This window comes from Myotis yumanensis, unplaced genomic scaffold, assembly GCF_028538775.1.
Source record: "Myotis yumanensis isolate MYYU_CA2020_CCGP unplaced genomic scaffold, mMyoYum1.0.hap1 SCAF_7, whole genome shotgun sequence".
NCBI classification, from domain to species: Eukaryota; Metazoa; Chordata; class Mammalia; order Chiroptera; family Vespertilionidae; genus Myotis; species Myotis yumanensis.
Genome location: NW_027223758.1, coordinates 82118101 through 82131172, shown reverse-complemented (window position 1 = coordinate 82131172; position 13072 = coordinate 82118101). Strand labels below are relative to the sequence as shown.

At 48.1% G+C, this 13072-nt stretch overlaps 1 protein-coding gene across 4 annotated transcripts in view; it reads left to right on the top strand.

Annotated features, from left to right (window-relative positions):
* Positions 1–13072, top strand: part of ST8SIA5 (ST8 alpha-N-acetyl-neuraminide alpha-2,8-sialyltransferase 5) — a 51387-nt gene that overhangs the window by 16332 nt on the left and 21983 nt on the right. For 2 of the 4 annotated variants that reach the window (XM_070421099.1, XM_070421097.1), the window contains one exon: positions 5405–5497. The exons of the other annotated variants lie outside the window; for them this stretch is intronic. In XM_070421099.1, the coding sequence (XP_070277200.1) occupies positions 5405–5497 (93 nt within the window). The remainder of the gene's footprint in view (positions 1–5404; positions 5498–13072) is intronic. 4 annotated transcript variants of the gene reach the window in all.

Sequence of the window (13072 nt, the reverse complement as noted above, 5' to 3'; positions counted from 1 at the left end):
CTGCATTTGTCCCCTCACTCAGTGGAGGCCCCCAGTGGCTGGCCAGGCAGCCAGGCCTGTCCAGCCTTGCCCGCCACAGTCCCGAGGGCACAGAGACAAGGAGCAGGACGGATGCAGCCTGGCACCAGCGTCAGACTTGGCTGCCGGAAGCCAAGTGGCATCTGAGATGAGCTGTGCTCCTGATCTGGCGGGCGAGAACTATTTATACCAGTGAGGTGCCCGAATGGGATGCCAGGGCCCCCTCCCCTTCGAGCTGCATAGAGATCGTCTTTCCTGAATTGAAAGAAGAGACAGTGACAAAATCACCTTGAGAGGCTAATGGCGTTAAGAAGGTTGGAGAAACTGCTTCTCCCAGTCTTCTAGCAGGTTAAGGGGAAGCTAGAACAATTTCAAGAGAGATCTAGGACTTAAAATAAAAGGGCATTTACTAGTGATTCCCAATAATAAAAGAGTCATAACTCCATTACAGAAAAGTCTTTTTTTTAATTTTTTTAAAAAAATATATTTTTAATTAATTTCAGAGAGGAAGGGAGAGGGAGAGAGAGATAGGAGCATCAATGATGAGAGAGAATCATTGATCGGCTGCCTCCTGCATGCCCTCTACAGGGGACCAAGCCCGCAGCCCACGTACCCATGACTGGAATCAAACCTGGGACCTGCAGGCCAATGCTCTACCCACTGAACTAAACCAGCCAGGGCCAGAAAAGTATTTTTTAAAACCACTCAAAGAAACCCACTATTAATATTTTATTACAGCTCCCCACTTCCCCATGCATTCACATATGTGTATGTAATTCTTCTTATAAAACCACAGTTTTATAACTTGCATTTCCCACTCAATGTTACCATGTGAGCCTCTTCCTATGTCATTACACCAAAAAGTGGAAGCCTCACTTTTGCTGTCTGCATGATGGGCTATATCCAGACCACACAGGGGTTTCCACGGCCCCTCCAGAATGCAGTCCTTGGGCGTCTGTCAGAAGCACACTAGAGGTGATTAGTGTGGCCGTGCTTCTGGCAATTTTATTTCCTCAGGTCAGTCGTCTTTAGAGACGGATGGTGTCGTAGAGCTCCCCTCCCCCAAAGGAAAGCCCAGGTAGGATGGAGAAGGAAGCAAGGCCTATTCGTTCCATTTTTCAGATGGGAACCCTGGAGGCTCTAGACCCAGCCATTGGAGCAGTTTTGATTTTGACTTAGGTACCACCCGGAGTGTCTTCAGGCACCTGGGATAGATAGTAGCCCTGAGTGTGAGAGAAGTTGGTGGGGGTGGGGTATGAGCTCAGTATCGGTGGGTGTGCATGTGAAAGGTGTGTTCACAGGTTAAAGGGAAGCTTGAGTCAGTCCTTTATTATCTCGAGGAACCTCTAGGCAAGCCCTGGGAGGGGCAGTCTCCCCAGAGTCAGCATGTCCCGACATCAAAGCATCAGAAACACAGTTCTGTGACTGGAATCTGCGGCAGAGATGGGTGATCAAGGACATCCCCACGTCCACGCAGAGCTCAGTGTGGGCTTTATTCACAGGGTGCAGGAGAGAGGGTTACTAATAGCAGCAGACGGTGGAGAAACTTCCTGAGTTATTCATCTCTGACTCAGCTCTGCCATCAACCAGCTGAGGGACTGTAAGCAAGTGTCTGACTCTCTCCCTGGGCATCCACTCTCAGTTCTTGCCCTTTAATAGCAGGAAAAGGGGGAAAAGGGAGTGAATAGTTATTGGGTACTTCCTGTGTTCCTGGCATTTGCTACTATTTTCCCTGAAATTATCATCAATATCTTGTCTAAACCCCATTACATATGTGCTACACTTAAAAAAATATTTTTTTTATTGATTTCAGAGAGGAAGGGAGAAGGAGAGAGAGAGAGAAACATCAATGATGAGAGAGACTCATTGATCAGCTGCCTCCTGCACGCCCTATACTGGGGACTGAGCCCGCAACTCAGGCATGTGCCCTGACTGGGAATTGAACCATGACCTCCGGGTTCATAGGTTGACCATTTGGGATCATTGTCTAGTTTCTTATGAATGATGTTGGGGATTCAGGAGAAAAGGAGGCCCAGTGGAGGCAGATGGAGGTAAGGCAAGGATGGTCTCATGGAGGCAATGGAGAGGCTAGCTGATCGAAGGGAGGGGGCTGATTGGTTTTAACTTCCTCCTGTGTGTGGACCATTAATTCATAGTATCGATCTGCCTTGATTAGTGAGTGGGAAATTCTGGGGAAGCTTGGTATCGAATTTTAGTGCTGGATGGGCCTTTAGATATCACCTAGTTCAAAGAGATTGTTTTAAGGAGGAGAAAGCAGAGGCCCAGAGAGGGGAAGTGATTTACCCAAAGTCACACAGCTGGTTTAGAGGCATATCTAACATGTGTCCACAGCTTTCCCATCTCTCTCTCCTCCTAATGACCTCCTGCATCCTTTGAATCGGGAGCTTTTCTGGTAGCAGCCTGAGATCATGGCTTTGGATGACCCAGTGGATTCCAAAGGGCTTGGTGCCACTGGCTCTGGTTGCGAATGATGATCTTTGTAATCAGATACCAGACCCCACTTTTTGTTGTGTGACTGGAAAATGACATGAATTAAAGCCAAGGTCATGGGCATTTTTCGTGGCCCCAGGCTGACCTCTTCCTTGTTCTTAGTTGCAGATAACAGAATCCTTTTTAACTAATTCAAACAGAAAAGGATTTACCAAGGGTCCGACTAGTTCCGAAGACAGACACAAGGCAGAGCTTCCAGAGTTGCCTCCCCTAATTACACCGTGAAATGAGGGCACTGTGAAAGCTGCTGCCTCCGATAGAATCATGAAAGTGCTGCCACCACTACAGTTTCCAAGAGCCATGCCCATCTCGGCCACATTCTGCACCAGCTTGTCATTCTTCTCCAATAACAGTCTTGTGCAAGTGCTTCTGAATGATTGAACTTCAACTTTACCCAGGACCTAGCTGCAAGGGAGTCTGGGAAATAGAGTTCTTAGCTTTCCTGCCTCTGTAGTACAGAAGGTACAGAGATTACAAAGACAGTTCCCATGCTTACAGTTTGGAAGGGAAATGGATATATAAACAGACTATTTTGATACAGTGTTATTTGCTCTAATTAAATGACAGTGTACAGAAGATGATGGAGGTAATGGTCAGGAAGCCTTCCCAGAAGTGGGTTCATTTAAAGTGGGTACTGAAGTATTAATATGAGTTTGCTGGGTGAAAACAATAGAGGAGGGAGTTCAAAAACATGAGGGGAAACAGAGAGAAAAAAGTGAGTGTGATATGTTGGGGATCCCAAATGCCTAATTCTTATGAACTCTACTTCAATTCTTTTATGATACAAGAACAAGGAGCCAACTTATTTTATAAGTAGGAGCCAATTTGTTGTATAAAATGTTTTCATATTTTGAAATATAATTTTAAATTACTTAAATATATAATTACAGTACTGTCAAATTAACTATTGCTGTATTAAAATTATTAAGAACATATTTATGAATATATTTTTAAATTAACTATGAAATTATATTTATAAGTTACTTTAAAAATGTTTTGTTCTAACATTTTAAAATACTTAAATATATAGTTATGCTTTAAAATTCACTGTCAAATTTGATTAAAATTAAAAATAATATATTGCCCTGGCTGGTTTGGCTCAGTGGATAGAGCATTGGCCTGAGGACTGAAGGGTCCCGGGTTCGATTCCGGTCAAGGGCACATGCCTGGGTTGCAGGCTTAATCCCCCGTGGGGGGCATGCAGGAGGCAGCCTATCAATGATTCTCTCTCATCATTGATGTTTCTGTCTCCCTCTCCCTTCCTCTCTGAAATCAATAAAAATATATTAAAAAAAAATAACACATATTTATAAACAGAATATGTTTTAAAGTATTAAATATGAAATTAAAAGTTGTTTAGCATACAAATATTTTTAAAAGACACCAACTTACTGGGTAAACTGATGTAGTATTTCTAAAGCAGCCATACATAAGTTTGCACATGTAAGTTGGACACATGAGAACACAAGCAATAATTGCCGACGGGTTTCTGGGAAATGCCTGAGGAATGCCTGTATTTTAAATCCTTGCTCATGGATTGCAGGGCCTGGGAGCTGCCCTGGGGCACCTCTCCCACTTCTGATTCTCCGGGGCTCCCTACTTCGAGGACAATGGTCCCACATTTAGAGTGGCTTGACCCTGCAGGCTTCTCTTCTGAGGAGCTGAGGCTGCCATGCGGCCAGCCTCCCGGCTTAATCTGCCCGGTCTCTTCTGCACCACCGCCAGACGGAGGCCATGAGGAGAGGGTCAGCTGGCCTCGGCCCGGGAGGCCCCACCCTGCCTCCTTGGTCAAGCCCAGCAGTGAACCACTATGTTTTATCTTCAAGGGAACCTTCCCCATAACTCATCCCTCCCCACCCCCAGTCAGATGATGCCCTTCCTTCCAGGGTGTGAGAAGGGGAGGCCTTAAAGGGATCCTTGGCAGTGCCCGAGGGACACCAGGTGTCCTTGTAGGTGAGTGGACAGGAGCAGCCTTGAGGCTCATGGTACAGCTCTGCCACCTGCTATCTATACGACTCTGGGCAAGTGAGTTAAATCCTGGAGCCTGTTCTGATGCTTATGGCATCCCTTTCCTTGGGGGCTAGTTATGAAGATCAAAGTGGATGCCTCCTTGTCAAGTGCTGGGCCCAGCACTGGGCCTGTGGTAAGGGCTTGGCAAGCACTGGCTGAAATTGGAGTTGTGATTCTGCATGAAGCTGCTGAAGGGACCCTGAGGTGGCTCTGACATGCCTGGAGCCAGCTGGTGTTGGAGGGGCTTGGGCCCCTCTGCAGTGGGATCTAGACCAAGCCTGGCCATGCCCCACACTGACAGTGGGACCTGGGGCTCCATCTGTTTAGCCTCAGTTTTCCCAGCTGCCAAATGGGGAGAAAGAAATGTCAGTCTCACCTAGTCACTGTGCGAGCATGAGAATCAAGTGAGCTAACGGAGATGGAAATGCTTGTACGGGGGAAAAGCGGTGGGTCTCAGCTATGCTTGTGGCTGTCATTGTGTAACACGTTCCCAAGAGGAGGATGAGGGGGCAGGAAAGGGCCGGGCTGGCTGAAGGCAGCCACCTTGCCGCCCGGCCCAGCGCTGCCTCCTTCAGTGACTGATCACAGGAAGAGCCAGAGCAAGTTCCCTTTCCAGCCACCAACTTGGAACCACTTGCTTCTGAATGTCATGATTTGCTGAAGTGAGGTCATGCTCCCGTAAATGCTTACACTAACTGATCGAGCCAGAGGCCCAGCAGTCCTGGGGCCTTCCATCAGCTCATCTGCTGGGTGGGACTGGTTTGCTCTATTTATTTGACAAGGACAGACCACCCTCCCCCAACAAGTGTCCCTGAAAGTCAGGCCGCTTCTCTGCATAGTAACCTCTGTCCCTGTTGGTCCCCAGGTACTTTGAATTTTACGAGGGCCCTTTAGAATATAACTCCACAAGATGCCTGGAGCTGAGGAACGAGATCTTGGAGGTGAAGGTGCTGTCCATGTGAGTGTGGCCGGGCTGGGCGGTGGGGGCATGTGCACGTGGCAGTGGGGCAGGGCCAGGGGGCAGGTGGGGATTTGGGCAGAAGGAAATACGGCAGGAACCTCGGTGGATCAGACAGAACAAGCATTAGGTCTACTTCCCAGGGCCCTGGCATTGGGAGAGCCCCGCGGGCTGCACGCAGGGATGATGGTGTTTTGTGGAAAAAGCCCAAGTTTGCTAGGTCACCTCTGTGGACTTGGCCTTTCAGTCCCGGCTCAGTTACCAGTCTCCGAGATTATCATCACCGGCTCCTCAGGTATAGAAATCGAACAGGGCCCTGGAGCGTCTTACCTGAAATATAGTCCTGTGTGCAAGGATTAAGCATCACCTTCGTGCTATGGTCTTTTAAACATTTTATATTCATTAAAATTTTACAAAAAGGTAAACAGTGAAAAGTCCCCTGCCCACAGTCCCTTGCCCACAGCCCCCCAGTTCTCCTCAGAGCTCAGAGGCCACCCTGTGTCCCCTGCATCCTCCGAGAAAGTCTATGCCAAACCCAGCATCTACGTATAGGTATTTTTCACTATTTTTTTTTAATAAATGGCAAAAGACCTGTGCTCTCTCCTCCCCCTCAGCAACAGAACACCTGGCTCTGTTACAGCCTGTGTGAGAAAAAGCGAGCCTGCCTGTCCCTGAACATTTTAGCGTGTGTGCCTGTCCCTGCTTTCCCTCCCGTGACTGCCATGAATTTGGTAAACCATTCAGAGGACTGGGTGCTGTGTTCATCAGGACAGGATGTATGTTGATTTTAAAATAGTAATGTCTGGATATGGAAGAAGTGCAGTTTATTGAGGCAGGCAGTGCTGGGCGCTCAAGTGGGCTCATGGGCCCCGGACACGATCCCTGCACTACTGTCCACGCCCACAGGCAGGAGCCATTGCTCCTTGAGCCCTTTGACATGGTCTCCGGGGAGCGTGGGTCATAGAAAGAACATGAGCCTTGGGTTCAGGCAGACCTGGGCTCCAAAGCCGATGCTGGGCTTTACCAGCTCTGCATCTTTTTAAAAAAATATATATTTTATTGATTTTTTAACAGAGAGCAAGGGAGAGGGATAGAGAGTTAGAAACATTGATGAGAGAGAAACATCAATCAGTTGCCATCTGCACACCCCCTACTGGGGATGTGCCCGCAACCAAGGTACATGCCCTTGACTGGAATCGAACCTGGGACCCTTCAGTCCGCAGGCTGACGCTCTATCCACTGAGCCAAACCAGTTAGGGCCCAGCTCTGCATCTTCATACAAATGATTTAACCTCTCTGAGCCTTCTCTTGCCTATAAAAATGGGGACACTCTCACCCCGCTTTTAAGGGTTGCTATAAAGACTAGTTGAATTAACATATGTGAAAATAGTAACCCAGCAGTCCACATACATAGTAACACACACAGTAGGTGCTCAGCGTTCATTGCATCTTCCCTTTCCTTCTCTCCCCTTTCCTTCCTCTCTGGAACCAGCAGCAGCAGCAACAGCTTTTTTGGGCTGTCATTCAGACTCCGTAAGCTTAGTAGCTGCAGGAAATGTCCAAGATAAGACCCAATGTCCAGCTGGCATTAGCTGTGTCGCTCCTGGTCTCTGCACTAACCAGGGGGCTGTGTGCCCTCTCTAGAGAGGAACATGTGAGCAGCTCACCCTCCTGCCAGCCCCACCCAGCCCTGGGCTGAGCACACGCCGTGGTGCCTGCCCTGAGGAGCTCCCAGCCCAGCGGGGAAGCGGACAGTAATAACTGATTACCTTATGGAGATGAGGGTGGCAGGGAACTTGACCTGGGCTCGGGGGAGGAGTGGTCAGGCAAGGCTTCTCTGAGGAAGCGATGGTGTGAAGGGTGATAGGAGTTAACTCGGCCAAGAGGATTCCTGACCGAGGGAACAGTTTGTGCAAAGGCCCGGTGCCAGGAAGGAGCCCACTGTGTCCCAGGCTGTGCAGGGTCAGGGCAGCTTGAATGCCAGCAGGAGAGGGGGAAACAGAAGCAATGCTGCTAGAGGGGCAGGCAGGGGCCGGACCTTGTGGGGCGGGATTTAGTTTTATCGTTATCAAAGGGCACTGGGAAGGGTTTGAGGCAGGTGGGGGGTATGGTGTGATTGGTGTTTGATACATTCCACCGAGGAGTGGGGATTTAGTGGCAAAGATGGGTGCCCGGACCTTAGTCAGGAGCCCCATCCATAAGCTCATAATCAGAGAGAGAGAGCCTTTATCTTTTCCCCAAATTCAGAGACTGCAGGCCCGTCAGTGCCGCACTGTGCAAACCCAGGGCCCTCGTGGAGAGCGCTCTGTACCGTTTCAAAAGGCAGATCACCCATTTTTTAAATTATGAAAAACAGGCAGTTTCTCCACGGTTACTTCAAGGTCTGCACAGGGTGACCTGAGGGACCCCCTATATTCGGCTTCCCTCTGTGCTGCTTCCCATTTCTCCACCCGTATATTGTGTATATGTTGGTGTTTGTCCCTGTACTGGCCTGTTGGGCTCCCATCACAAGGGACCACAGCTGGGGCTTAAACACCAGAGCTTTCTTTTCTCGAAGTTCTGTGGGCTGGAGGCAGATTGAGGTGTCAGGAGGGCTGGGTCTCTCTGTGGCTTCGAGACGGCTGCCTTCCCTGTCTCCACACGGTCGTCCTTCTGTGTGCCTGTGTCCTAATTTCCTCTAATGAGGACACCAGTCACAGTGGATTAGGGCTCACCCTAGTGATGTCATTTTAACTTAACGACCTCTTCAAAGACTCTATCCCAGAAAGATGGTCACATTCTGAGATGTTGGGGGTTAGGGCTTCAACATATGCATTTTGGGGGAGATACTACTCAGCTCATATTAGTCCCTATCACACCTTCCATTTAGGGACTAAATTAGAAATTGCCTGGGCCCTTTGTTTCAAGCCCGAATCACAAATGTTGTGGGGTGCGATGGGGAGCCTCATATTTCCCCATGATCTGTGCCCACCCTGTCCCTTGTCGTGTTGGTGGCATTTGGTCCTCTGCATGGTTGGCGTTAGTTCTCACCTCTGCCTCTGGGCCCCTGAACCGAACGACTATCCCAGCTGGTGCCCTCTGGGCCTTGTAGCACCCTGGGTCTCCATGGCAGCTGCCCTCCTGTGGTCCCCAGGCCCTGGGAGTGGGCACTGCAGGTCTGAGAGGAGAGGAGAGGCTGGGGCTATTTATGGGGCATCAGCATGGCAGGATGTTGGGGAGCCGTGAGCCTCGTGCCTCCTTTCCTGAGTCCTCAAGCTGGGGGTAAGTGGGCCCTCTGGGGCTGAAATCCGAGAGCCCAGAGCCTGGCCTCCGATCTGAGTGGTTCTGACCACCTGGGCACCTGCGTGCTTTGCTCCAGCCCAGAGCTGTGGCCCTGCTTGTGGTGGAGACTGAGTGTCATTGGGAAAAGGTTAAGTTCTCATCTATGACCTGAGGGGCTTGGATGGATGCGCTCCAAGGCCCTTCAGCGCATGATGTCAGCTTGAGTTCTGGCTGAGGAGATGGGACCTGTGCGATTCATCTGGGGAGATTCTCATCCAACATTGCTCCTCTCCGTGGTGAAAGGCAGTGAGCCGGAAAATTCCACCCAGACAAGCCTCCCTCCTGACAAAATCAGATTGTGAGAAATTGCACTATGACGATTTGTGATGAAAATGCATTGTCCCTATATTGTAAAAATATCGACATTGAATTTAGTGATTCTAGAGCCTTTTTATTTTTAAATTAGAGGCCCGATGCACGAAATTCATGCAAGAGTAGGCCTTCCTTCCCCTGGCTGCTGGCACTGGCTTCCCTCTGGCACCCGGGACCCAGGCTTCCCTCATAGCCCCGGCTTTATCTAGAAGGTCGTCCGGAAGGACATCTGGTCTAATCAGCATATTATGCTTTTATTATTATAGATCAGCTGCTGCCTGTGCTCACACCCAGATGGTCTCACCCACTGGCTGCCCTCTCCTGCCTCCACTTCCCCATCTTTCTGGGGTGGAGCCCTCACTGAGACAGGAGAGGGGCGGGGGCCGGGGCTGGCAGGGTTCTCCAGGCCTCTCTGAGTCCTGGAGCCCGGCCCTGCATGGGCTCAGGATGCGTTTGTTAAGTGAATGAATGGATGGAAAAGTGAATGCGACCAGAGTGAAAACGAGGAGGTCATGAAAGAAATGGGAGGGGGGGGGGGGGGAAGGAAAATGAGATGACCATTATCATCTCATTATTATTGCCATCTCTAGCACATGGCTAGAAACATCAAGTAGAATACGAAAGTTTATAATAATAAAAAGTGACAGTCCCCTGCCCCACACCTACCCCCACCCCTGCTGCTTCCAACTCTTGGCTGTTTCTGCGGTACCTGCTCCCATACCTCTCAGTGCCACGTGCACGCTGCTGTCTCCTGACTTGCCCTGTTTGCAGGGTGTCCCCTCCCATCCTGCCTCAGCGATGGGTGAGGATTCAGCTCCCTTAGCCCACACCCAGCCCCGCCCCACTTTCCTGGGTGAGGACTGTTGCTATTTGTAGTTCTTCTATCTATAGATTGCCCAATAACCTGTTTCTTTTTCTACTAAATATTGGCAGTAGCTCTTGATCCAGCACTTTGTGATATGATGCTGTTAAAGTTACCCCTGCCTTTTAGTTCCAGCCTCTGGTTTCGGTCATCCATGAGTTTACCTTTAAAATGTCAAGGCTGCTAACATGTACATTCTATGTGTAACCATAGCAGCCTGTTGCAGGCTTTTCTCTATAGGTTGATTCTAAAATTTGAAGATCAGATAATGGTGATTCTATCTTTTTGTAGATTTCTCCCCCTCCCCTTTTTTTCTGAAGCTTCTAGTCATCTTTTCTCCCTTGAACTCTCCCGTCTCTATTATGCCCTATTTCCCCCCGACCCTCCCTTCTCCATCAACTAGGCATTCCCCCAGGTTTCCCTTCATCCTCCTAGCTGACCCCAGACAGGCTGCGTCCTGATAGGCCACACATCTCCCCAGAGCTTCCTTCTCTGCCTGCTTAGGTCGGATTCACCTGAGAACCCATAGCTGCTTCTTTCTTGACTTACTCCTCATTTTGCCTCTACCCCCTCTTAAAGCAAAGTCCCCAAAAGGATGGGTGGGAGGTAAACTTTTGAGTCCTTCTGTGTCTAAATGCCATAATTCTTCCCTTATACTTGGTCGCTGGTTTGGTGGGGTTGGTATTTTAGGTGGAAGTCGTTTCCCCCCAGAATGCTGCTGAAGAGCTTCTGTCACCTGCTTGCACCCAGGGCCACACGCGCACGACACTGGTTCCTTTGGAGGTGACCTGCCTTTTCAGATCATGATGTTCAGAAACGTCCTGATGGTGTGCCCGGGATGCGCACCACGGGGACCTCTTCATCTGGGGCTCATGTCCAAACCCTTGAGCGTTCTCTTAGAGTTCTTTGTATTTGCTCCTCTTCATTTTTCTGTTTCCTCTTTTTAGTGCATGTAAGAGTTGAATACTGGCTTTTCTCGATAGCTCCTCTAGCACTCATATAGTTTAATCTCATCTCTTGCTATCTCCCTGCCCTTTGCTTCTGCTTTCTGAGAAAAGTTTTTGACTTTATCTTCTATCTCATGTAGTGAACTTTCCCCCTCAGGAGCTCTGACTTGGTTCTCAGAGTGGCCTGTTCTTATTTTAAGGACCTCGTGCCTTCTTGAACTGCTCTAGGGACACTAAGGAGAATATCTTGGAGTTCTGTTTCATGCCTCCAATAGTTCTCTCTGTGGTCATATTTTTTTAAAACCAGTATTTTTATTTATTTATTTTTGTGTGTAGGCACAAATAGTGATTACTATGAAATAGTTTAATTAGGCTTATATTATGAAGAAAAAGAATGAAAACAAAAAAATAGAAAAATGATGCCCATAATTATAACATACCAAAAAATCAAATATTTTCTCTTTTAAAATGTATTTTTCAATTACAGTTGACATACAGTATTATATTAGTTCCAGGTATACAGCATAGTGATCAGACATTAACGTACTTTATGAATTGATCACCCCAATAAGTCTAGTACCCCTCTGACATAATTATGACACCCATATGACATAGTTATTACAGTGTTACTGACTATGTTCCCTAAGCTGTCCTTTACATCCCTGTGACTGTTTTAATAACTGGCCAATTTGTACTTCTTAATCCCTCTCACCTTTTCACCCATCCTCCCAACCCCCCTCCCATCTGTGGACCACCAATTTGTTCTCTGAATCTATACATTTGTTTCTGTTTTGTTTGTTCATTTTAAAAAATTCCACATATAAGTGAAATCATATGGTATCTGTCTTTTCCTGTCTGACTCATTTCATTTAGCATAATACCCTCTAGGTCCACTTGTTGTCACAAATGGTAAGATTTCATTCTTTTTATGGCTGAGTACCACCCCATTGTATATATGTACCACGTCTTCTTTATGCATTTGTCTATGGATGGGCACTTGGGCTGCTCCATATCTTGGCTGTTGTAAATGACGCTGTAATAAACATAGGGCTGCATATATCTTTTCAAATTAATGTTTTGAATTTCTTCAAAATGAATTCTCTGTGGTCATTTTATCTGATGGTTTATCTTGGCCTATTTCCTCAGGTTGACCAGGTGGCCCTTGGTTATCTATTCCTATTTGAACAATACAAAGCTGATAGGGTCTCTGAGGCTGAGAGCAGCTTTCGTGGAGGGTAGATGTTCAAGATTGGTCCTTTTGCTGTTAGAACATCCAGATCTTTTCACTGGGAGTGATAATTTTTTTTAAAAGCCGGAACTGACAGTCTGATTCATTCCCTCTTCCCTCCTCTGCTTGACATTAAATATCTGGCCGCTGTGGAGGTGGGCTTGATTGTTCCAGTGTGGACTCACAACCAATCCTCATTTTAACACCATGTCCCTGCCCCGCCCTCCACCCCCTTTAAAATTTTCTGTGCAAATCGGCTCTATCCGTGGGCTATGCCCTTCCTCCTTATGTCACCCCTTCTCCTTCCACACACTTGTTGAAATCTCTCTTCCACTGAGACCTTCCACCCACTCCCATTATTCTCTTCACCTGGTAGCTTATACCTGTTTTATTCTTCTGGAATGTGGTATCTTGGGAGAAAGGAAATAAGGGCCTGGGATCAACCCTTCATCTTAAAGATGATCTGTACTTCTATAAAGCAATTTATAAAATATTTTTACAAATATTATCTCTTTGGATCTTTCTGACAACCTTCGAGATGGGCAGGGTAGAGGTTATTGTATCCATCTTACAGATAAAGCAGCTGAGTCTCAGAGGGATTAAATGACTTATCCGAGGTCACATTGCAAGTTGGGGATGGAGCCAGGATTCAAGGCTGGGTGTTCAGGCCCCAGCATTGGTCCATGTATGATGAGGGCATTGGAGGCTCAGAGAATGGGGCTCAGATGATGGTAACAGTCGAACTTGGGAGCCCGGCCTGCAGTGTTGCCATGGCTGTGTTTCTGGGAGGCGTTGGCAGTAGAGGGGACTGCTCTGGGGCCTGGGTTGCAGGAAGTGGGGGAGGGAAGCAGTGTGTGAGCCAGGGTGCCGCTGTGCAATGACACTTCTCCTCTGGTGTCACGGGA